We start from the raw sequence: 27,139 nt of genomic DNA on the forward strand, positions 1-27,139 counted from the left end.
TTTAAGACTAAACATGATAAACTTGGGGATGTGCTTATGAAGGTAAGTTGATGATGATATAATGGAACTGGATTTGATAATGCAAGTCCTCCTCTCTAGTTCCTTACTTCTGTGAACGAAACAGAATATCTTGGTCCCCACTCCCTGACCTTAGCTTCTGGGCCAATAACTAAATTCTAATTCTGTGAATATCCTGTAAGATTACTTTTCCTCAGATTTATGACTGTAATGATTTCAAATGAAATGATTTGAAATGAATTGCTTGTGGCTTTTGACAGGATGATCAAGAGGTGCTTGATTCTTAAGGTATTCTGCTTAAGGAATATGGAGTACACCAGTCTGCAAAAAACAGCCCCTTATACCACAGATTTTCAAGGAGTTAAAAAGTAATTTCCATCCTTAACCATTAACAAATAAAGTGGCATGTGTAAGGCATGGGGAAAATCTAATGCAGATTTCATATTTACTCCCCAGTTGTTTTGCTGCAAGTGGTAGATTCTGTGGCCAGTAATGGATTGCAGAATTGCAGAAATGAGTGAAGACATACATTTGGCCTTGCCAATCCTGAGATCAAGAAATGTGTTTGGATTTTCTCAGCCCACCAGCTTGTGACTTGGGGTCATATGTTAAAATTTGTTCAGACTGATTTGTCCTGAAGCCCCTCACTCAGACATGCAACACATAGCCACAGACATTTTGCAACTTCTCTTTAAAACATGCTTTTCTTCAAGCAATGTACAGATTAACATGGGTTTAGCCCATGCTAAATCCTAGATCCATAAATTTTAGAATACATTTTGGTGGGGCTAGAATTTCATTCTGGCTCATCTTATAAGATGAAAAAACATAGTAAAACACAGTGAAGGTATATGTTTAAAATAGACTATCTGGACGAAACATAAGGAAGAATTCTGAGTATCGTGTACTGTTTCAGGCAAGAATTGAGCAAGAATACCATTCAGAACTGAGTCGGCAGTACAATACTCAAAATGTGGAATATATTGTTACTCTACAAGCAAAAATAACTTTCTTTGGAGGGTTATCCTGCAAGCATTAAACAAACAAGCAAACAAACAAACAAAATCACTTAATGCTATTTTATCACTTCCTTCAAGAGTTATCATATATCATGAACAGATCTCTTTATGCTTTGCTATATATTTTATGTGATGTGATGCTTATATATGTGGGCCTAAAAGATAATGATAATATTTTTATTAGCTTCATTTTAGATGTGTTAAAACTGAGGATATGACAAGGTGAAAGCATTAGACTTTTATTTAGACATTTAATATTATGAATGCAGTGTTGCAACACAAACCTGCATAGACTGCTGGTCAGAATTGTGTAATTCCGTAAAATGCTGGCCTCTTCTTTTTCAAAGTAATTGTTGTCTTAAGTTGGACCTATCAATAGCATCCATGACAGTGACATCTTTTCTGTCTTTTGCAGCAGAATTATTTTTTTCTCCATGTCCTGAGTGGCCATGTTAGAACACTCTGTAGAAATGTACATAAACTTGCCTAAATACATTTGAAATTTGTTCAGTTATTTACATGTAATTCTGAATTACCTTAATTGAAATAATAGTCTCTACCTGTTACACTGTATTATCAAAGTACCAGTTTATTTAAAAATACATACCCAACAGTTTTCTGGAAAATGTCGCATCTTGAATATAACATATCATGAAATGAAACTTCTTTGAACTCACATACAATTTTTATCTGTTTCATTTTTTTTACCTCTAGTCTCAATGAATTTTGGGAATCAGAAAGTATTTCCCTATGGTATGATTTTATTGGCATGATTTTATGATTTTATAGTAAACCTACTGGTGTGATTTAATATAATTTCTGAGATTCTCAGTGTCTTATGCAAATGAGCATAATACACCGAGTCTTTCCTTAGTCAGCAGTAATTTCTGTATTTCCAAAACCAAAATTCAGAAGTTATAGCTATGCTTACAATTTACTGATGCTTTGTATCTAGCTGAACAATACTTTGAATGCTATTTGTTTCTTTTGTGAATGAAATGAGGTACTTTTAAAATTTATTCTACTGGAGAAATGACAGTCAATATAACGTTCCATCTATTATACCTACACCTTCAAGTTAAGAGAAAATTAAATTTTAAATACAGATTTTGAAAACTAAGTAGTCAAACCCTCAACTTGTAGTGTTCTTGGAAATGAGTACTTTAATCTCTATACCCACCCAAGCTTCGCAATGCATTTTGACTTGCCCCAGACTGGGAGTGAAGTGCCTTCCTAAATATTTTCAGAACACAAATGCAAGGGCACAGTAAGCAGACCTAGGCTCACTCTGTCCAAAGAGATAATTCATGTCCCAAGGCATGAAAATTTCCTTCAAATCCCAATGAGATGCCACCTCCTAGTGAATGAGATGCCTCCTAAGAACAGCTAGCTGAATTCTGCGATAAGAAGTCCTGAGGACTTGTCAGGGGTTCTGTATATTTACTTTCCGAGCAAAAGTTCCTCAACAGGTCCATTACCACAAAATCAATGAAAACAGGCAACTTACATAAAATACTTGCACTGTGTCATGTCTGTAACCCTTTTGCTACCATTGGAGACAAGGCATATTATTAATTCCATGAATCACCTGTAGATCACCAGTAGTTAACCAAACAGGCTTACATTTAAAACAAACAAAACAACAACAACAAAGTAAAAAGTTTCAGATGTGATTTACAATCACTGGATCATGAGGCTTTTTGAAAAACATGGAAAAAAAAGACAGACCCTTGAAAACTGTAGTTATTATATATACGTTAAAAAGTTCATATTTTTTCTTTGTCTAGGATCTATTTCAGTGTTTTACAACTGTGGCTAATGTTTAGCATAACCTATTTTATTTTTCTACTTGCTCTGCACTTGCTGGGTGATTTATTAACTCCTTGGACTTACCCTCAACCCACTCAACCACATTATTTTTAAGTTTAATGTCTAGAAATTTCATTTGTATACTGTGATATAAATTCTTGTATTTATATCTGTTGTTATATCTTCAAGAACAGAAGATTTGGCTAAGTAGCTGCTAGCTTTTTATGTTGCTGCCATCAACCTAGTTTTGATGATATCTTTCTACACTGTCAAAGGTACAGAGAATGTCTCCATTATTAGAATTTTTATCTTCATTTTCCACATTTTCACAAGTAGCGTAATACTCTTTGTTAGGTATAACTGAAACATGATTTTATAGAGTCTTCTGCTTGGTTTGGATGCTAGCTTAATATATCTTTTATCTGTAATGAATCTTGTGGTGCTCTGAGCATCTGGAATTTGTTTATCTTTCCAGTATTCTATCATTTAATAGGATGCTATTGCTTCAGATTAGGAAGTATTTATGATGTTTTGCTTCTCCAATAGGTGACAGAAGGGCACACTTAATCTGGCCAGATTTCTATGAAAGCTCAAAACTTCTAGGACTTCATTTCTAATGTTATTCTCTACTAGAATGAGGTAGGCAGCAACTTCTTAAATTGGGTTGGTTGGACACTGAAGTCACCATCAAACCCAGCTTCCTGAGTTGCTTAAGTATATATTTAAGACACAAAGCCTGCAGACAGATTTAACTTTTAGAATGTTCCTCTGTTTTGTCCTCTAAAATAAGTTAGTAGTTAGAATTTATGGCTGTAATTGTAAAAATATTTCAGTCATCTTCTCAGAAGACTGATAAATACTGCAGTTAAGTTATACAGTGTAGCAGACAATCCACATTTTTGACAACATGGACAGAGGTGTTTGATAAGGTCAGCAAAAAGGAGCAAATCTCTTGTATCTGTTGATATTTTAAAACAAATATTTAGAGATGAAAATGCAAAAAGCCGTTTAAGTATAGACAGACTTTAAGAATTCAATCGTTGCTGCAACATGTAGGAACAACAGCTGTTTATCACTGCTCCCACTAGTTGACAAAGTCTCAACAGATTCCTTCCCTAGATAGATATTAAAACACCATGGCTTCTGACCTGATCAAGACATCTTGCTTGTAGCTCATCATTCATGAAAGAATCATACTGAAGTGTACAATAACGTTTGTACATCTGCTAAAAATACTTAGCTGTTGTCCAAGAACTTTGCTTAAGTCATCAGGTTGTTCTATGGTGAAAAAGCTTTGTAGGGCCAGATTGAATGTAATCTTGTCTGATATTTTCTTATTTTTGGAAGGATAGGCCAAGTTAAGCAAAAAATCCAAGAATCTTCTCTCCTATGCACCAGTTCCCATTAATGCAATCAGAAATGTGAACACCAATATTTGGACATGCTTTAATAAACTGAAAAGCTATTCAGTTGTCCAAAAACAGTGTTTCAAACTGGTTGAGACTTAGACAGGACATTAACAAATGGTGCTGTCTAGAAGTGACATTGGCATTGACAATAGGCATATAGAAATTATATTAAACAGCAGCAACAACAACAGATTTTCTTGTTCGATTTCTATCAGAGTCTGAAAGTAGCACAGGATCAAAATTCAGGCTGAACATGATCCTTAGAACAATCAACTTGTTGTCCATGTACAAAACTGGATTTCCTATTGACAACATACCTGGCTTTTTGATGGTTTTGTGTGTAGCATCTGCATACTTACTATGCATCAAGTCATTATTTTAAATCTGTAAAAATAAAGTTTTGGTGTAAAGCAGTGTCCCAGAGACTTAAGTCATCATTGTACAGCTGTAGTAGACTGGTGAAATATCTAGCATAGTGGATAATTGCTGATGTAAATCAGCTTACACACTATTCTGTATTGCAATAGCTGAAGCTAAAAATCAGAGCTAATAATGAGAGAATAATAAAGCGAGAATACTAACAATATTGGCAATTTCAAAAAGCGTGAGATGTGGTATTATCTGATTTCATATAGCCACCATGTTAAAAAGCATTATTTACATGCACTGGGATTTTTACCTATACTTGTATACAACAGGTTCATTTAACAAGAACTTTTTTAAATGAAGCACTATGCAACAGACTCTACAGAGAAGTCCTGAACACGTTCAAACCACTAAACAGTTCACGTCCTGGCAGTTCATGCCCTGGACCATGAATGAACCTTAGGGATGATTATAACCAGTAATGATGACAGTCAGTTATGATTATTTCAATTCAAATTTACTATGTATACTGACTTATATTTATTCCTGTTTTGGTATGTGCTTGTTTACTTCATCTTAGTTTGAAGAATGTTATTTCTATCTTTCACCTATAACAGAACAACATGCCATCATACTAATGAACAAATAGTTCAGGGCAGAAGTGATTTTTATAGATACTTGATACTTGATATTAATTAAGACTGCAGTTATTCAATAGTTAGAAGATTTATAAAAATACGTTTTATTAACTTAGTAGCTTTTTCAGGAATGCTTACTTCCAACAAAACTATAGAAGAACCAGTTGTATTTAAAATTGTTATGCAAGTGACAAGACAGTAAAACCCAGAAGAAAAATAAAGCATAAAATTAGTATAACTGCTATCTAAAACATTTTCCTTCAAATAGGGCACATTCATTTTCTCCACTTGTGCATTTTTTTATCTAATGTTTAGGCAAGATAGAGGTTTTTATACATGAGCATCTCAGATTTGCTTTAGGATGTTTCTCATGCTGGCATTTCTTGTTTTCCACTTAGGCTGTTTCTCTATGTCCACAAATCTCCTGAGTCACAAGCACAGTACATTAAGAGTCTAACCAGCAAATGAGGCATTCTCTCTGCATGTGTAGGCTCTTGGCTTACAGAATGATAAGTTATCCTCCAGTGTAGCTCAACACTAAGTTGTCATTGCAAACTTCATGTCCATCAGTGGCTTCTTGTGCTTAAAAAATGGCAAAAAAATAGCAAGCTACTTTTGTTTCATATTTCATTGTTTACACATGGGAAAAAAAGTGCTTCTACTTTATAGGAGCTGGAACTATCTGCCTTTTGAAGATTAAACTAAAGTGGAATTTAAAGATGGTTGTTAAAAGTTCCAATAAACTTAATACAAAGATTACAAAGATTATTGCAAGATTTTCATTAAAAACGTCTAATTTACAAGAGCTGCAAAGTGCCCTAGCCTTCCTATTCAGAATGTAGATTGCTAGTTTAAAGTAAGTCTGAGGAAGATGAAAATATTGCTGTTGAATGGTTACTACTGTGTTGTTTTATATCTGCCTCTTTAATTATAATAGTATGTGAAGAACTGCAATTGCTGAAAACAAATTCTAAATAACTGATGATATGTTTGGTGAACATTAAAAACTGCAGGATGCCTTTCTCATGGTAAAATTAGTCATCAGTCAATAATTGATGATATCATTAAAGATCTAAGCTCGCTGTTAACCGTACACAGAATTTAAAAGAATCCAGGAATGACATTTACTGTGTCAATTAACTATGCAGTCATATGATACGGTTATCTTTATTGGTTAATTTACTTTAAAAAGTGTAATTCTTATAATCTGGCAGTAGAAAACATAATTTCCTCCCCTTTAGTATAAAGAATTTAGCTCACCATTAGAGCCTTCTCGAGGTAATTTCATTTTTACTGAGTTCCAAATAAGATTAAATCACGAGATGCAAAATATATTGCTTACGGGATTTTTTAGACATAACTGAAATACAGCCTGTGGAAATTCTTAGTTCAGTGTACTAGTAACAACACGGAGAAATACACCATAGTGTGACGAATTACTTTTGATGATGGAGATGAAATAAGAACATAAGTTTGCAGGACAACTTTCTGAGTAAGATAAGTGGAAGTGCAAATCAGCTGGCGAGTCCAAATTTCTAACTCTTTGAAAAATTCTTCTTGTTTGTAAGAAAGGTTTTTTTTTTTTTTTTTTTTTTTTTTTTTTCAGCATGTGGTAAGATTGAAGTTGATGCAATAATTATTCAGACAACATTAAAAAGGTTTGGTCTTCACTTCATCATGCCTATCTCCATCAAAGTAAATATCCCTTTCTTTTCCGGCTGCCATGCCTTTGAACTGCTTACTTTCTTGGTTTTATTACAAGCCTTCCTTTATAGCCAGAATCAATATATATATATATATATATTTTTTTTTTTTTTTCCAGAAAAATGCACATACACACACAGAAAACCAAACAAACGACAAAAACAAAACCAAACAACAACAAAAACTGGTAGAAAGCCAGTGGACAGGCTTAATGACAGGAAGTTTCAGGGGTGATTAAAGGGAATATCCCAACTCATTGTCATGCGGTTTGTGGCAGCGGTGAAAGCCTGAGCTGCAAGACTTGTGCGCCGCCACCACGGGAGATGGTTGGTGCTTCTGTCCTCCCCAAGCTTTCTCTCCATCCCTTCTTCACTCAACATCCCTCATCCCCCCAGCTGCCTGCCGCTTTCCAGCACGCAGATGGACCCGCTGCGGCCGCCCTTCTGACTGATTCCCGTCCTTTCTCAGCCCCGCGCTCTCAGCCCCCTCACTCTTCCTCCGGAAAACCTCCGCTATCTCCCAGGAAACCCACGCCCGCTGCCGTGCTGAGGCTCCCCCACCGGCCTGTGTCCCGCTCCCCAGCCCAAGGGGCACCGCGGCGTCGCCTCCCGCAGTGGGGTTCCGCGGCGGGGCCGCGCTGGAGGCGCAGGGGCGGCAGCGCCCGCGGCGGGCGTCTCCATCCTCCTCCCTCGGCCTCCTCTGCCCTCCTCCCGCCAGCACCCAGCGGAGGAGATGCTGCTGCAGGCAGTGTGTGTGTGGGGGGGCGCGCTCCTCCCTGCGTCAGGAGGTGCGGCTCCCCCGCCCGCCGCTGCCCTCCCCCTTCCTCTCCCCCCGCCGCTTTTATGTCTGTCTTTAAACGCCGCCGCAGCCGGGGCTGGCCACATGTGCCTGCCGTCGCCGCCCGCCTGCCGCTGAGCCCCGCGCCCGCGCAGTCCCGCTCGCCGCCCCGCGCCCGCGGGGGCACCCGGCCCCTTCCCGCTGCCGGCGCCCGGCGAGCCCCGCGGGCGGAGGAGGTAAGGCGGAGGCGGCGGCGCAGGCGGCAGCGGCCGGTCGGGTCCCTCGCGTGTGCGCCGGGTACAGCGCGGTATCCCCCTCAGAGGACAGCAGCGAGCGACCGCCCGCTGGAAGCCGCCCATGCGGTTTTAACGCAGCGGTGGGTTAGGTTATAAGGGAGCGCGGTGCTAGCTGTTTATTTATTTATTTATTTATTTCTCTCATTACTATGGCGAGGGATTTGCATCCTTTGCCTACCACGAGTGACAGCAACCGCATTCATCTCCCTCGCGTGGCGCACGTAGTGACCGTGCAGTTTGCCTATCGGGGAAGGACGGGGCGAGGGCCGGCAGGCGCGGAGAGGGGGTGCTGCCAGTCCCGCCGGCAGCGGCCGCCTGCATCCTTGTTCCGCTCCCTTCCTCCTCCCGCAGCCGCGGAGGCAGCGCCCGCAGGCTGGGCGGAGGCCGGCGCAGAGCCCGGCGCTGCAGGGGCGGAGGCGGCGCCCGGAGGGGAGAGGCCGGGTGCCTTCCGCCGCCGCCGTCCCCGCCCGTATCCCTCATCCCTGGAGGGGCCGGCGGGCTCGGGGCTGGTGCGCCACGGTGTCAGCCATGTTTGGGTGGGTATTGTAATGAGGACCTTTTCCCAACCTCGGGGCGTCTGGGGCTTGTTTTCCGTTCAGGATGCGAATGGTTGCAGCCCACTGCAACATCCGCACGGCGACGGGTCCATGGTTTTCTTACCGTGATTATTTTTTTCCCTACTCTATTTTCTTATTATTCCTTTTAGTTTCCTATTCCCGCATTTGGTGGTTTTGTTCCGATTTCGCTTGTGTTAGAGTGAACTGGGATTTCTTTGAGGTGCTTTGCTTTTCCTGTGGAAGTAAATGAGATGACTGAAATATGCCCTCACTGTCACAGTCTTGCCAAGGAGAGGTTGTAATAGGATTTATTCCATTTCAGCAAATTGCACTATGTTTTATTTGTAAAAGATGTAGTCAAGACCTCACCCTTATCAGCCATTTTATTTTGTCTGTGTGATATTGCTAACATATCACGCTCACTGCCGTAGTATTGATTTCTAAGAGAAGCCTAATTATTTTCAAATAGTAAGTCACTGTGAATATGCTATTGTCACATACTGTAGGATTGGGATCCAAATCTCTGCTCCACCCTCCAAAGAAAAGTATAAATGAAGAAAATAAAAATTTAATTATCTGATGTAATGTACATATGCACTGGATGTATTATCATTTCTGCTTTCTCCAATTGATAAAAAGTTACTTCAATATACCTTTTTTTTTTTTTTTTTCGTTTCTGTTTAGCAGTGTGGTTTCTAGATACTCATTATCAAGATCTTATTAAAAAGGAAACTTTACAAAGTAAATAGATAAAGAGAGCTTAATTTTGTCTTGGCTAATATACAAGATTTTGGTTTACACATAGAACATGTTAAGATAATGTTAGAATTACAATGTGATTCTACATTTGATGCATATCAACAATTCCCTTGGGATTCAGTTTTGCACTTCAGATTCAAGAACAGGAAATCCCATTGGTTTTGATTTGTGGATGAAAAATGAAGCCATTTAATTGCTGTTCAGGTCTGCCACTGACAGTGAAATTGAAGAAGTCAAACTGCTGAGACACCTCAAAACTGCTTTTGTGGGATGAGCTGATTCATGTTGACCTCTAGTGTGTTGTCATTTTTACAGTTTTCTTTTTTCTTACAGGCAAGCAAAAGAAAAAGTAGTAGTGCAGATTAGGACCATATAGTTTGAACAACTCTGTCAACTCTTTTTTCTCTTCTGTATATTGCAAAAGCCTGTATGCACAACACTTTTAAAATGTTGAATTTATCGAAAAAGAAAAAATAATCACAGGTTATTAAGAAAAATGTTTGGGAGATAGCAACAAGAAACACACAATCTACTAATTATAGGTAATTCTTTTGGTATGAATTGCATTGTTATGTTTTATTGGAATAGTTGCTGTGTGAGTGGTATAGAATTAAATTGCTTGAGAAGTATTTGCAGCAGGAATCTTTTGGGAAGATAGTTTTTCTTCTGAAAATCTCTAGTGCACAGCCAAGAGTGTCCACAATTTTAAGTGCATGTGCACCTACATCCCCAGATGATCCATCGCACCGACTTTTTCACTCATATAAAGGTATAATGTTCTTGCTTGAAAAGACAATATCTATTGGTTTTTGGAAGAACAGTTTTGGGTCCTTTGCTCATTTTTATATATCAGCATGCCAATAGATTGTAATAAATAAATAAATAAATAAATAAATGATCAGTAGCAGCTTTTCAGTGTGACTAAAGATCTCTTATTCTCAATTGGTTGCAGAAGAACTTTGACATATCAGCGGGTAACATCTCAAACTTAAGCAACTCCATTCTTCCTTGAAATTTAATTCAAAGTAGCCTTGCTGTTACTCGGGAAATGCTAGGAAAAATACAATGACAAATGTTAGCTGAATGTTATTCTTCTAAGGAGCTGAGTGCACAAAATGTGGGAAGTGCATACTAAGTAGCAAATAACATTGGTAACTGTTAGAAGAGTTTTAAGGGAGTGGTAATAACTGATCCGAGCTACCCAGAAGCCTGCAATGTAACATAATCTTCTTCACTCTGAGACTGTGCTTCCATATTTGCTATTGAAGAAAGAAAAGAATAAGGTTGTGTAATGCTATGTTCCAGCAAAGCCCTGAATCTAGTTCATGGTGGCAGTAGTCTATCTTCCACTTGGGAAAATAGACTTCTGCTGTTGGCAAATGCTATTATTTTTGTATTTCAAGTGCCAGAAATTCATACTGCAGTGCAATGATTCAGCATGCTCTTCTTATGCTAAAAATGGAAGAAGGATGGGAAATGGGAATAGGGAGTTTCCAGTATAGGATTTTCTATAAGGGAATTTGGATTAATCACTTTCTTTTTAAATTCGGGATTTACTCTAATTTAAACGGAGAGCTGATTTATGTCATGAAATTAAACAACAGATCTGAGGAGAACCAAGATTTGTGATAACGTCTGTGACAATTCATCTTTTTTGCTTATGTGTAGAAAACAAACAGAGCAGAAATCAATAATATATACATAAATATACATATATTTTTTTCCCCAAGGACAACCTGATTTTATTATTGATCCATTCAGATGCCAGAGGGGAGAAAATTAAGGTCTGTAGGGCAACTATATATCTGATAACGTCTAGTTTCAATACTACATTTTGAAACTTAATACACTTCAGTGTTTAAAGGAATTCTTTAATATATTTTCATATTCTCTCCCATCTCAAAAGCATGTATAGATTTACAGTAAAATCATGGTCATGGTAAGTTTAATGGTTAATATAGAAAATAGAGGTTTTATTCATGTTGCAACAGTTATGACTTTTTTACTTCACCATGAAAAGTGAAGTATCTTCAGAATTGTTAGCATTACTTCACACAACTTCAGCTGGAAGAGCAGGTATCTACTAAATTTGAAGAAGTTTCCTCCATCTGAGTGGGAAAGTACAATGATAGCACACACCCCGCCAAGTCTGTGAAGTATTTCAGTGAAGTTGACTGTGAGAAGAAATGCTGAGAAATCTATGAAAGCGTGAGAAGAAACTACTGTAAGATGAAATAAGTCAAAGATTACATGCAATGAAAAGAAAAAAAAAAAAGGCCATTCAGGAGCTCTAAGTTGTTACACTTCTCTCTCAGATATTTCTGTTCAGCATTGAGTTGAAGAAATATGAACATTATCTGGGAAAGAAAATCTTACTCTTGTTATCAAACCATTGTGTTTTTCTTAAAACTGTAGAGAGTGTTCTCCCGTAAACTAGACTCAGGGAGACTAGTCTGAGGTTTAAAATTTTCATCAGGTTCTTGATGCATTGACTGGAAGACATTGTATTGGAACCTGAGAACAAATTTCTGGTAATATTAAGCAGACCCAATGTCACTGAAGTTTGTATAACTACCCATCATTACAGCAAGACTGAAATTTAATCTTGTGTCTTAAATATAGTGATTGCAAGAAGAAATGCTGAGAAGTCTATGGAAAGCTGGTGAGAAACTACTGTAAGACCCATATAATTTCAAAGGTTACACGCAATGAAAAGAACAAAAAATAGTATTTGCTATAGTCTAACGATATTTTTAACTTTATAGAAGATACCAGAATCAAAAATATTCTTTTTGTTGTTGTTTTCAAGTTTCCCATACCCCCCAGGTTTTTATTTATTTTTTTTAAAACACTGTCATGTAGTGTCTGTGGTGGGCGTAGAATGTCTCAGATACATTTATCTACACTCTTCAGTGATGCTAAGTTTCATTGCTCAAAATATAATTATCTTTCATTATGCTCAAGTTAGGTACCTCTTGAATCTATATCTGTAACTAACAGGCTGCATTAAATGGACGAGGGCAAAGTCCTATATCATGTAGTTTGATATACTGAAGAGCAGTATAATGGCTGCTTGAGTACGTAGGTAAAATGGACTTGACTAGGCAAAAAGAGTATGGTCCATATTCTTGCTTTCGCCAAAAGACATAATGCTGCATTGCAGCACTAATTCAGTCTGTTAAGTGCGTAGTGTAACACAATATAACTCTTGCTGAAATAATTATCTATCTGTACACAGATTCCCCCAGCAATAGCCATTCTTCACAGTTCAGTAATCCCACAAAACCAGGTTTGCAGTTTTCTTTCTCTCGTAGTCAGACATGACCATTAGCTGCACCAATTGTCTGATTCCTTTTTGCCAACTCACAACAGTCTTTTTCTGCTAAAATTTAGTCCTCCCATTTTCTGTATTGGTTGTTTCAATACACTGCCTAGCTTTTATAGGTTTCTGTAAGGTGCAAAAGCTCCTCTTCACTTTGGCATGTAATTCTCAACAAGTAATTTCATTGACTGAAACCTTTGACATGAATGTCAGTCAAGATATTTTCTGAATGTCTGCCATGGTGAGCGGTTTTGACTTTTAGTTCTGTGTCCTCTACTGAATCACCTGTTTCTTCACTTGGAGTCAAGGTGGAGGCTTTTGTCAATAGGAATATATAAGCTTGTGGTAATGCTTGTGCACTGTGCTGCAACAGTCTACCCTCAAATCTGAGAGATATATTGCTTTTTGGTATCCCTCCAGCAGTCATGGCTCGTATGTTGAACTGCTTCATCTGAGAAGATCAATGAGCTCCAAAGAAATAACTTTTTTTTTTTCCTTTAATGTCAAACATTGAATTTAAAAAGGTATCCATTCTTTCCTTTTTCCCTATTTTTTATGATGGTACCATAGCATATTAAGACTTCTCGAACATATTTTTTTTCTGAGCTGTTTGATATTCCTTTATGATAGTACAGACACATTATTTCTTTTCCCTTTTTTCTTTCCAATTGTAGATGAAAATTGAAACCATTTTTGATCAAAGATTTGAGGATTATGTCATTTGTTAAAATCTGAATGTAAATAATTCTACTGAGATGCTTTGATTAGATGTAAAAACATGATAACCAGAATATAAATTACACTATGTTAGAAGAGAATGGAGGGTTTATTGGACATGGCTTTTCAGAGAAGAATGCATTCCTTTTAAAAATGTAAAAATAGTCATGTTTTAATTTGTCAGAAAAGCATCTCTAGAAGTTCCTTAATATCAGTATATTAGTTGTTACTATGGCATTGTGGGATGTTTACACAAAATTGCTTTGAAAATGGCTTTTTATAGTGGCTTGTTTTGTAATTGCAAGAACATGGGGCAGTTGTACTTATTCTACTTGCAAATTTGCCAGCAAGTGAGATTTTTTTTTTTTTGTACCTGTTTTTCTGTGCAGGTTTGAAAATCTCCAGCATCATAACTTAATTGTTTATTGGTACTACGCAATTGAGAGAACTGAAAGTACTGTGTTGGTCTACTAAGTGTCTATATTTTGGCATGCAGATCTGACAGTGTCTAATGAAGATGTGTCAGAAAGGAATCCCTCACTATAACCAGTGTAAAGGTGAACAGGAACAGGCAGGGTTGAACAGAACTATTACAAATCCCTTACAAGAAATACATATAAGAAAATTAGGGAAAAGGGTATGCAACAAAATGTTTCTGAATGTGTCTTCCACTGTTTTGGCTCACAGAATTCCTTTGAGTACTGCTGCAAATGCCTGCAGATTGGTCAGCAGAGGCTTTGCAGGTCTTATCTCCCTGTGCTAGTATTTCAGAATTTGTTCCTGAACCTGAAGTAAAAAGCTGTATAGCAAGCTAAGCTCCAGATCTCCTAAGAGCTAATTTAGGTCTGAATTCCATATTGTAAGGGATTATTATTGCTTAATCTGCTAATAATGTGGCAGTCTAATCAGGTTACTTTTCTTCTGCACGCTGATCCATTAAAGCTTGATTCTTCTCCCACAGAAGAAAATAACAGAATTCCCACTGTCTTCTGAGAAGGAAAGTTTCTTGATGTGTCAGAAAAGACTCACTGTTTTATCTTTCACTACCAGAAAGAAATAGGAATATTAACATATCAAGAACAATACTAGTAAGACATCCTAAAAATCCAGTTAATTTGATTTAGCAACTTCTTTCCCAAAAGTTTGCTCATGCTAACTCAGATTTTGATTACTGTTAATTCAATGAGAAATTTTTTTTTAAATGTATCTTAACTGAATTGTGAGTACTGTTCAGCAATTTGTGGTCTTTTAAAAATTCCCTCAAACAATAAAGACAAGTTGTGCAGGTTCAATGTAGAATTAAATGTTGGATTGGAAGGATTTTACATAAGAAGAGGGATAGCATCTTTCTTTTCCTGCTTTGAGTGAGGAAAAGTCCAGGAAAACAAATATATTCTCCAGTATAGGTGATAATAAAAATTGCCCTTCAATGTTTGACATCTGACCACATGACAGAAGTTGTAATTATGAAAAGTGTGAGTGAAAACTGCCTGGAAACCAGAATTAAAATCAGTGCAGCCTAATTCCCATGAACGCAGATCTAATATAGAAAAACAAAACACAAAACAAACACAACAACAACAACAACACAACCAGCAGCTTTAATAAGGCTAAGTTACATTTTAGGCATTTACTTCTAATCCAAAATGCTGGTAGTCAATAGTATCGTGTAGTAATATTTTACCGTATGTGGCAAGATTAGGAGTTGGAGCTTAAAATGATGACAGTAATGGCTGAGTCTATGCTACCAAATTCTGTAACTTGGTTGGTAAATGTGGTGGTTTGTTATGTACATTTATTAATGAGATCATCAAGGAGAACCAGTCCAATCACATAATGCTGTATACTGCAGAAGTCTCTGTAGAAGGTAGCTAGAATTGGAACTGAATGAACAATTTAACAGAATTTGGCATGATATTTCCTAATTATTACTTGATGCTAATGAAGAACTTCAGTTCTGTATTTGACTAGAGCCAAAGTATGTGGGAAGCTAAAATAGTATTTTATAGGTAGAAGTGCTAATGTTCAATAGTATGTTACAAATAAGCTTGTTCACTGATTCCTGGTTAGCCAGTTCTGCTGGTGAATAACTTAACTAGATATCTCCTTATTGAGCCTTTACTCGAGGGCAGTTCATATCCAGACACAAGTTGAGTGTTTTCTTGTTGCCTTCTGTATGGGTTGATCAAAGAAACAGGCTTCTGTGCAAGCCTCCTGGGTGTGTTGTGTAGAAGTTCCTAACATAGAGTCCATTGCACAAACCAAGTGGGACTGCGTTTTGAAAAAGTACACCTGATGGTACTGTCTGCTGAGGTAGGACTTCTCATCTGGTTTAGCACAGACTCTACTAGTACAGAACAACAGATTGTGAAGTCTGACAGTTGGAGACTACTGTGAATTTGTGATGTATCCTAAAAGACTTTAGCAGTGTAATCTTGATGCAGTGTGGACAATGAAACATACTGAATTAGAAACCAATACAGTTAAAAACTTGCATTGGTCCCACTAGTCTGCTGAGCATGCCTCTGGCATTTTCCTCAAATATTTGCAGTCTATACTGTGATATGCTATTGACAACAACCTGCTTAATGGAAAGTAATGAAAGGAAAATTAATATGATATTGTGCTAGGGCTTGATATTTTTTATTTCAGTTTATTGTGAAGTGTAGCAATGCAGTGACTCATCTGTGAGAGCAGCAGATAAATAATATTGCTGCCCTGCAAGTCCACTATATCTAAAACATTTCTAGAGATATGACCTTTTAAAGTATTTTAATAAATTCGATAAATAGCTGGTCTTTCAGACTGTAAATACCGTTTCTTACAGTTAGAAAAGGATTTCAGACCATACAGACAAATACTGATGTAGGTTCACCAATGCAACTTTTGTATTAAATACTTGTTTCATTTTCACTTGACAATCCCAGAGTTTATTACTAATACTGCAATGAGAAGCCTGCAGTAATTACACTGGTGGATCAAAAGGAAGGAAAGTTGGAATGTGACTAGAAGTAGTAGTTGAAGTACAAGAGTCCCAAAGCTCCATAGGATTGTTTAAATGCTTCAACTTAATGCGTTATTAGTGTTTGCATCCTGGTTCTACTTAAATAGTTCAGTCACAACTACTGAAACAGCGACTAGAACCAGGATGTAAAGTGGTGTGCCAGAGGTGGAGTTGGTGAGAGGAGGCAGTAAAGGGAAGTAGAGGAAAAGTCACAAGGCAGTGAATACGAGTCTAGGGAATAAATGGGGAGGAGGTTAGAATGGAGTGCAGTATGCAACTGGAGTGAAGTTTAGTTTCAAAATCCTAGGAAATTATTGGAAAGGTAATTGTGCTGTCAGCCATGAGGCTGGTGATAATACTTTTGCTGACAAAGGTTTTAGTTCTGCTTTTCTGAAGTATCTTCCGGATAAGGTGTGGGCTGCATTCCAGTGCCTTAACTTCTTTCTGTGTGATCTGTCACTGGACTCTCAAGCAGCCTTGAGGTGCTTGATCTTATGAGATATTGATCAATTATGATAATCAATTATTGTGCTATCAGTCCAGTAACATATACAGTTCTCAGCTATCTATGAGAAAAAGAATATGGGAGAAAAAGCCTCCCTTGGTTTTGAAGTACTGGGTTCGTATGATACATGAACATCTTAATTCAAGTATGATTTTCAGAAATGGCTCCCAAAATTTAATCTACTTTGTTTAAAATATATTTTTAATAAACTTAACAGCTAAAGTAGAGATATTAAGTCAGGAAAGAATGGAACTGGAATCCTAAATTGTATATAAGGTGCATGCCCCATTGTACCTACTAAGAAGAATCTGTTTATGCTGCCAGGTTGAAATATGAAAAATTAGTCTATCAGTCTAAACAAAGCCCTCAGCAAGTGAATGAAATGAATTTTATACAAATATTTAAGACCAATAAGTGAACTTAAGTCTTACAATTTTAAAGTAGTTTAATATTCCTTTCTTCTCTTTTTGTCCTCAAATCAGAGATAAGCAGAAATAGGTAAAACAGAGCATATGATTTCTTAATTTTCTTCTGCATGGTGTAATAATATTCTTTTATTGTTATTATTATTATTTTTCCACAGATACTTTCAGTAGGACAACAATCAGGAACAGAAGTGCTTATTCTGATTTCCTACTATCAAGGACTCAGTTTACATCATAAATCTATTTCTTCAAGATTTTTGTCCAAGCAGAGGGAGAGCTTTCTTCAGTGCTTCTCCACCTGTCTCAATTGAACTTGACTTCTGTATTTTTCTTAGAGTACAAATGCCTAAGAACAGCAAGGTAGTGAAAAGAGAACTAGATGATGAGGTCATTGAGTCGGTTAAGGACCTTCTCTCTAATGAAGACTCTTCAGATGATGCCTTTAAGAAGAGTGAGCTTATGGTTGATGATCAGGAAGAAAAAGATGTAGATGTTGAAGAAGGCTCAGATGTGGAAGATGAAAGACCTGCTTGGAACAGCAAACTCCAATATATTCTGGCACAAGTTGGATTTTCTGTGGGACTTGGGAATGTGTGGCGATTCCCATATCTGTGTCAGAAAAATGGTGGAGGTAAGTCTTGTGACAGCAGTAGCTAAATGATGAAGCTAACTTTTAAGATTTCAAGGTTAGCACAGATAATCACAGTAGAACCTGCTACGGCTTGTCAGATTTTTCTTTTAATTTATGCCAGAGCCTACAAGGAATAAAGCATATTCTTTTTATTTAGAGAGACATATTGGCTAAAGTAAGTAGCAGATTCTTCTTAGATTCAGGGCAGAAAGTTTCTTACAGTTCTTGATATGAACTTAACCAGGGGTTAAGCAAAACCATTCTAGGTCTTTCTGGAAGGGTTGCATTATTTAGGACCTGGTTATTGTTGTGCTAAAGTGTTCTGTATCGTATTTGCACAATAAATCCAGTCATTAAATATGCATCCACTTTAAAGAGCAAAGCAGTATTCAGTCTTTAGTATTTAGCAGTACTAAGCTTCACAGTTTGCTTTTTAATTCCCTTTAGCGCCTAGGCCATTAGTTCATGGTTTACTTCATGGAAGAACAAAATACTGTAGGAGTAAAAAGGATTTTTTACTGATAATTAGTTATTTAGATAATAAAATTTACATTAAGGAAATATATCTGTTTGTGCTGTTACATAGTTCTATTTTCCTAAATAAGTTATCTCTCACTTAAAATAATAAAATCAAGCATTTTATTTATTAGCTCTATGGTCTTGAATGTAGAATGAAGTAGTTGGCTGGAGGCTTTCTTCCAGGTTTAGTGTTTTATCCTATGCTGTACTGTACCCTACTATACTACATTAATGTTCATCCTATTCTAGAGAATTCCCTAGCTGAATTTGAAACAAAACTGTTGCTTTTCGTTATACAAAAACTGAATCTGTGTTACAGAACAGAAAATAAAGAATAACATTTTATTCATGCTGGATTTCAGAGGTTGAATGGCAAAACCGATGTAACTGAGAAATACAGAAATGAGCCTAGAGTATAATAAGAGTATAATTCTCTATATGTTCTCTCATTCAATTTAAACAGTAGAAATTGAGGTTTTACTTTCACATCTTCCATCTCCAGGATAAAATCTAATTTCTTTTATAGTTGTTGTAAGATTTTTTCACTCTCGTTTAACTTCCTTTTTGTTTCTCCTTTATTCTGGAGAGAACGTCATTAAATAGTTGATTTAATGGTTTGTGTGGAAGCTATTTTTTTTTCCATCTGTAACAGTGATGTTAGCTGAGAAAACAGAAGTTGAATGTAGTTTCTCAAAAACGTATTTTCAATGAGTGACAACCTCCTCTAGTCTACTAGACACTATAGACTTGACCATGAATCACTACTACTCGAAAAAAAAAATGTTCCGTTTATTAAATTGTTTTAAAACAAACTAATTCTAGTTACAGTTGTAGCTATTAAAATACTTATATTCTAGATCCTTTCATTCTAAGTGTGGCGTAAGGATGTAGCTCAAGACTAATGCATTACATTGGTTTGTTTTGAATATTTGTGTTCTTTCTGAAAGTCTGCGTTTAATGTAGTTAGTTACTAATTTTGCAAGTGCCTTGGATTCTGCTTCAAACCAACAGGAAAAGATCTGTTGGTAAGTTCCTTAGACTATTGGATTCATATTATCAGGAGCTTTTAAAGTTACTCTGACAGTGAGTGCAAATTTAATTTAGGTCAAATATAAATGTATTAAAAGTAATTATATTTTTTCATTTTAAAAAACAACAGCAACAAAAACCCTTAAGGGAGTCAGGTATTTCATTAATCAAACTTGAAAAAATAAATATGCAATCATTTTACGTGTACAGTGATTTCAGGAACTTTCTTGTGTAGAATAGTTTGTGGAGATGCAATGTTTTCTGCATATGGCCAGGGCAAGGAGGTATTTTGCTTTTAACAGTAGTTTTGCATCATTTTAGCAATTTACAAGCTTCAGTGGAAAGCAAGTGATCATTTGAGTGAAAACTTTCTTGGCTTTCAAGTTAACTATAATGCAGGATAGAAAAGGTGATGCAAAACATTGAAGCATATACACTGGGGCATGTAGATGGACAGATAATTCTCACAGATGTGTAAATGAATAAGGGAAGAGGGGGAAGGAAGGAGGGAGAAGTTCAAACACATGGTAAAAAAACTACACACATTTACTTGAGGTTCCAGTGTTCTGCTAAATAAATGTTATTATATACGTTTCATTCTAGGTAAAATTAGTGTTTTTATACAACCCATTCAAAATATCAGTATCAGAACTGTTTTGTAGTCTTTTGCTGATACAGCTTTACTGTAAATTACTGTTGAAGCCTCTAAGGATAATGTAACTTAATGGGGATTTTTATTACAACTGCTTCAGTGGAGTATATGGTAATGTCTCCACTTTTAATCATGTTCAAACATTTTTCATTTTCTTCCCTGTCTTTAAACAACTTCTATTTGGCAAATACCATCAGGCAAGATGAGTCTAATAAATAGTGGTAAACCAATAAATACACTCCAAGCTTAAAACAAAAAGAAGGAGAAAAAAACATAGTTACTCATTAAAGAATTTCCTTCACAAATTTCTTCTAACAGTGACTATTCCAAAGCCAGTAAAAGAAGGTAAACTTAACCATGTAGTAATCTTATTTTTTTTTTCCTTTTTTTCAAACTACTGAAACATAAACAACAAAATAAACATAGAACAGACACAGGAAAATAAGCCTGAATGGATGTATACTATTAGGGGATTTTGTGGAGAGAATATTTGGTGTCTACCACCCTGCTTACTGGACAGATTTGGCTTATTTGTGACTATGGTCTGTGTTGTGCCAACACTATTGACTTCAGAGCTATATTCTGTTTCAGTGAAGTATCTGTGTTTGGTTTGAGTGTAACTTCTTTATTGGTACACTGCTACACTATTTGAACATCTATAGATATTTTTCCAATCTCTATTTTTAGTTCTGGTCTGTAGCATGAAAACAAATTTCCTCCACTTACTTTTTGGAGATGTGCTGGTGAAAACGAGCAGTTTCAGTGAATTCAGAGAACACACCATGCTTTAAATCATCTGGAGCTGAAGCCAGTGTGAATAGAAGGGCAATAATTAACACAGTATGATAACAACTCATTGTTTTTTAGACACTAATACAAGTCTTTGTCTTACAATATTTAATTACAGAGTCAGAGAGAAGTTATATGAGATAGGAGAACAGATATAACAGCTGTTAGCACCACACAGGACAGTTCTTCCTCATACACTCCGCCCAGGTTGCTCATGCACTCAGTCCTGTTGCCTCCTTTCATTGGTTTTGGTGCTTGTCAGAGTCTTTGGATTCAGTGGAACCTGAAGTGGTTCAATCCACATTTCATCTTCACAAATATGTCCTAATCACATTTGGGCTGTTCTGGATGAGGGAGGAATCACTGAAGTTCAGGATGTCGACAGAAAAGCAAGACATTGAGGATAAACTGGAAGAGGGGAGCAGGAAGACCTTTTCCTACTGATTAACACACTCACTTGTTTTTTGATCCCTATTCTGTTCTCTGCTAGTGTACTTTATTTGTTATTTGTGACTTTCTAATACATCGACTGACCTCAAAACCGGGATGACTCCTCCCTTCCTAACGGTCTATTAAGCTGTGATATCTCTTGTGCCTTCATGTGGACAAGTGACCCTGGCCTTCAGCAATATTAGCATGCTGTAGATTCAAAGCTGCCTCAGTTTCCTGTGATTGATAGTGAGCCTTAAAAATAAACATCAGATCTACTCAGTCATGCAATGAGGTTAACAAATAGTGACAAAGTAGACCTATATTTTCGTGCTGTTCATTGCAATCATCTTGTGAGTAGCTTGCACACCTTTCACCTTCTTCAAGCAAAGGAAATATTTAAAGTTTATTCTGTTTGGTTAAAGTAAAAAGTTGAACTCAAATGTTACATTCACATATTAGAAGTAAACGAAGTATATTTTGTTTTGTAATTTCATGGGCATTAACTTAATTGACTTATTTTTATTTTATTTTATTGTTTTTAAGATCGGTTATTTTAATATTCCTGTAATGTTAGAAAACAAAAGAACTAGTAAATAATGATAAACAGATAAAGGTGTGAGTAGCATGAAGAAATCTATAGAGGATTACCTTGCTAATACATTTTGAAAAGATTGACACAGGTGGAATCATATTAGGATGTTCTATAGAGAAGTAGTCTGGATTTTACACTGAAATATCATCCGTCTGATCAGTTAAGTTCTGTGGGCTTATAAAAACCAAAGCAGCTATTCCTAAGAAATACTGAGGAAACAATATATAAATGCTTAAAGACTAAGTAGTGACTAGATGCTAGTCTCGTTGTCTAATTTTAGTGGAATGGGAGCAAAGCAAGTATACTCATGTCTTTCCAACACTGATTATGGACTCCGTGACTTTGTTATTTAGCCGTTGATCAATAATTTATAATCAGTGGCTTGAATTCATTGAGATCTTCAATATTAGTTTTTGAATTCTCATTTGCCCTATAGTGTCAGACTCATGAAATTCAGTTGTACCTTATTCAGTACACTGAAGATGTCTGATTTTTATTTTGGAAGCCTAATTATTCATTAAAGCTGATTGGCAAGAGGATTTTCATCCTTTAGGCACAGTTTTGTAAGTAGGCACACCTGAACATATTAAAACTGTGAAGGACTACTGACAGGAACTCCATCCTATCAGCTGGATAGACTATAAATATACTGATAAAACCTAAAACCTTTTATTAGAGTTTTCCTGATAAGAGCCATTAGTGTTTTGTAATTGTGAATAAATTCAGTGTAAACCTTTGGTATTTTGTTGAAACATCAAAAAAACAACAACAACAAAAAAGAAAACTGGCTGTGTTGTGCACAGTATTAACATTCACTATTTCCTGAAATCAAGAAATCATTTGTATTTTTGCCGTTAATTCTAGTGAAGAAGTATGAGTTATATTTTTATATATTTTTTCTTATTGAGATGAAAATATATATTATATAATATATACTTATGAAAGTCAATGTTTAAGGCCAAAATATGCCAAAAAAGTGACTTAACGGTAGAAGAATTTTTAAACTGTAGAAAGCAGACGTGGGGATATTGTACTACAGAATTGTAACCACAATAAATTGTTTATTTGGCAGATGTGGCAGACAATATGTATGTAACTAATTTTAGTATGCTGTTCAAGGCCAGCATGTATAATTTATTGTTCTAATTCAAATAAAAGTGATCCTTATTCAATACTGCTACTCCAAGGACACATTTTCATGGACTGGCAAATAAGAGACATGCTGCACTGTTTCCATAGTGATTCTGTTTTATCATGAAGTAAAGATATCTTACAGGTTATTGAAGTATGTCTTGCTTCAAGGGAAGGCTGAAACAAAATACTTGCTCAGAGATTCTGTGGTTTCACATGAATTATAGGTCACAGAAGCATTCTGAAGCTTTGATACACAGCTGTATGTTCTAGCTGTGTCTAAACCACATTGTATTGAAAGCCAGATGTGCACCATTGTCCATTATGTCCTTCTTATGGGGAGGGACACAAGATCAGAAGGGAGCTCAGCAGGTTTGAGTGATCAGAAGGCCAGTTTTTCAGGTCCTCTGCACAAGCTCTGCAGTATAGGGATAATCTCTGCTGGCCATCCAGATTGAATTACAGGGTTGTGTAATGTATAATGTAATGTGGATATAACACCACATTTATTTAACTCATTAGTTGAATCTAATTGATAAATCTTGCTACTTAAGTTGATACTGCACCATAAAGCACCCGCATCAGCCCAGTCTTTAAACATGTGCTTAACTTTGCAGCCTTGTGATTAAGGTTGTGGACTGGGACACTGAAGAGCTGGGTTCAGTTCCTGCTCTAGTGCAGTCATCCAGTGGGATACTGGGTAAGTCATTTAGGCCCCAATTTTTTTGAGATGTTTAGGCTTTTCTCTACCTAGCCATGAAACACCTATCTAATTAAGGCATCAGGTATCATTTACAGTAGTGTTACACTATTTAAAAAACTGTTGGTTTTCAGTGAATTATACAACCACATTTTGAAAGCTAGTGATGCCTAAGCTTCTGTATTTCATTTACAATGTGAATTAACAATACAGTTCTGTCTCACGGACATTTTTGGGGAATGATGGTGATAAATCAAGGGTACTTAATGGTATTATATGTCTTATACACTTTTAGACAGATAGTCATCCTCATTTTGGAATGTTGTTACTCTGTTTCTCAGTTTTCATCACATTTATATCTGTCTCGTCTCTTTTTGCACTGTTGAAAGGAAGTCCTTTGTGTTCATTCCATTATGTGCACATATGAGATGAACCAGAAGAGATGCCAGAGTACTGATTGAGAATGTAGCTGCTGTTGCAGGACAAATAATAATTATAATTGCATACTTAAGTAGACAGTATATACTGTACTGATATAGGTAGGTAGAACATGGAATTTGTCTCTGTGAGGTAGCATTGTATCCTCAAAATCAGTACTTTGTTCAGAACATAGTTTTTGAACAAATGCTGATCAAGCATTATCATTGCATTGTCATGCAAATAAAACTCAAGAAGCTACTTCATTGCTAACAATGGTGTATAGACTCTAGAGTAAACAAGATCAATAGGTTCTTTGTCTGGTCCATCAGTAGTTTTTCTCAGATTTTCTTCCTCTTCTCTTTTTCCTTATTTTTCTTAGTATCAAGACTTTAGTTACTCCATGCTTAGGATCTTTATAAAATCTTTATAAGCAAAACTGATGTCCAGTTCATAAATATTTCATGAAGAGCAAAATAGCAAATGGACCTAAATAGGAGCAGATGGCACCAGAAAATCTGAGGCCTCTGCACAGTTTACAAAATTTTAAATTTTCTTAAATAAAGCCTATTCCCTGAGAATAAGTCACCTACTAAGGACACGTAAATTTCAGTGTATTTTGATAGATTCATGAAAAAAAAACAAAAACTAGAAAGGTGGCACTGAGTAAAGGAAACTTAAAGTAGGACTTAGCTGGAGGTGGATAAATCCCAAATTAGCTTCTGAACTGTGCTCAGCTTCTCTCTTGTCACAGAGTTGAATAGGCTGATTGGACAACTTCATAGCTGTGTCTCTGGGTTATCAGTTTGTAGCCTTGCTTTGACATATTACAGTCTGCACCTCTTGTGCTTCTCTTTAGCCTTACAATGGTTGTGATCAACAGACTTAGGCCCTTTGAGCTGGGTGGACAGCACAGTACCCTCCCTATATTGCAGCATAATTGTCACATGTGAAAATTAGGTGCCATATTGCTAATCGCTCATGTCTAAATGTTGTGTTAGCTCTAGTCCTAAATACTCCTCATCAGAAAGGATCAAGTTTGGCTCTGAACTGCCAGTGTACTTAGCATATGGATATATTTTGCTTGGAAGTAGTTTTGCTGAAATAAATGGCGATTCATCCCAAAGTTAGAATTGTATATGACCACTTCCTGGGAATACAACATTGAAAAGAGGATTTGTTTCACTTATATATGTCTAAAGATGAAGTAAGAGTTGCGTTTTCAAATGTCTTTAAGAAGAGCTTGTGAGTACTGCAAGGGGGCTATCTGGATCTACAGCACACCATTTCATTTCCACCTCATGTCTCTGGTATTTGTCTGGAGCCTGGTATAAATGGGCCCATACAGTTCTTAGCTTAGCTGAATAGTATCGCTATTCTGCACACTGGGAAATCCCCTTTCCGAGCATCTTAGGTGCACGTGGAGAGAGGAACACTATGGTCTTCTGAAACTGTGATGAAGATTGGATGTAATTCAGAGTGTTGTAACAGCACAGCATGCTCTGTATTTCCCTTATAAATTCAGTCTGGCTGGTCTGTTACAAACCCAGATTTAGAGTTTCTTTAGAAAATGTTGATTTAACTCCTGAAAGTTTGACCTAAAACATTTGTGAATATGCCCAAATTTTCATGCAAGCAAACAACTAGATTAGGTAATGACTCACTTTTAGTAAGGTTTGCCTCAAAATATTACAGTGCTTTAGAAATAAGATATCTCTGTGTTTTTCTTATTTTACAAGATTTGTGGCCAAGATCCAGTTAAAAATACTCTTTGCATGCAGTAGAGAGAGCTTTGTCATGAATGACACTAACTCAAACTTGAAGATATTAGATGGTCTCATATGAGTTGTGTTAGATTGTGACTCTTCCTACACTCTCTCTGATTTCTACTTTGTTCCCTTTGTAGGTGCCTATCTTGTGCCATACTTAATCTTGCTACTGATCATAGGGATTCCACTCTTTTTCTTGGAGCTTTCCGTGGGGCAGAGAATCCGCCGAGGGAGTATTGGTGTATGGAATTATATCAGCCCCAAACTTGGAGGAATTGGATTTGCAAGCTGTGTAGTAAGTTTTTTACCTTAACTGTGTGATTTATGTCCAATCTGTGTGATCTGAAGTCTGTTTTGCTACAAGAAATGGACAGTGATCTGTAGCTGGGCTTCAGGGTCAATGTACAATGTTTTTGGAAGATACTAAAACTTATATTAGCACATTAAAATGGTTATATGGATGTTTGTAAAACCCGTTAACTAGTATTTTTGTATTTTTGAAATTAAGAACTATGGAACACCTTAGACATCTGGGAGAAAAATAGCCTGTAGAAATATAGGTGTCTCATGATAAATATGGGGAAAAGTGAAAGTGTAACAAATTGACATGAGGTACTGTAATGGTGAAAGCCATTAAGTTCTTATTTTAATGAAAAATAGGTTCAGTGTCTGATGAGCAGAAATGTACAAAAGTAAGTTCAGTAGGTGTTTGTTTGAATTTACAAATGTAGTTATTAAATGTAACCTTTTTGGTATGTCTTTTTTTTTTTTTTTTTTTTAATAGGTATGCTTCTTTGTGGCCCTGTACTACAATGTCATTATTGGATGGAGTCTGTTTTACTTTTCCCAGTCTTTTCAGCATCCATTACCGTGGGACCAGTGTCCTTTAGTTAAAAATACATCCCATACCTGTAAGTCTGTAATATATTAATGTTTTAAAAATCATCCAAATACAAATCTACTCATTAAGTAAAAGCAAGTTTTTCTGCTGAATTTCACTGGATTTCCACGAAGGCTTAGTGGAGAAAAAAATATGAATTAAAAGTCTGCTTTCAGAACTATCTCTCTTTTTAAATATATATATATATCTGTATACACACATAGCTGGTTGTTATTAACATAATTGAAGAGAACTAAAGAGAAATTTTTGTAT

The 27,139-nt window shown here is 36.5% G+C and overlaps 1 protein-coding gene across 1 annotated transcript in view; it reads left to right on the plus strand.

The window, feature by feature from the left end:
* Window positions 1–7,897: 7,897 nt before the first annotated feature.
* SLC6A15 (solute carrier family 6 member 15) overlaps window positions 7,898–27,139 on the plus strand; it is a 37,753-nt gene continuing 18,511 nt past the window's right edge. Inside the window, exons 1-4 of the mRNA XM_040558329.1 lie at window positions 7,898–7,976; window positions 17,484–17,956; window positions 26,124–26,281; window positions 26,771–26,897. Coding sequence (XP_040414263.1) covers window positions 17,668–17,956; window positions 26,124–26,281; window positions 26,771–26,897 — 574 coding nt within the window. The 5' untranslated portion in view covers window positions 7,898–7,976; window positions 17,484–17,667. The remainder of the gene's footprint in view (window positions 7,977–17,483; window positions 17,957–26,123; window positions 26,282–26,770; window positions 26,898–27,139) is intronic.

Source organism: Cygnus olor, chromosome 1 (genome assembly GCF_009769625.2).
Source record: "Cygnus olor isolate bCygOlo1 chromosome 1, bCygOlo1.pri.v2, whole genome shotgun sequence".
NCBI classification, from domain to species: Eukaryota; Metazoa; Chordata; class Aves; order Anseriformes; family Anatidae; genus Cygnus; species Cygnus olor.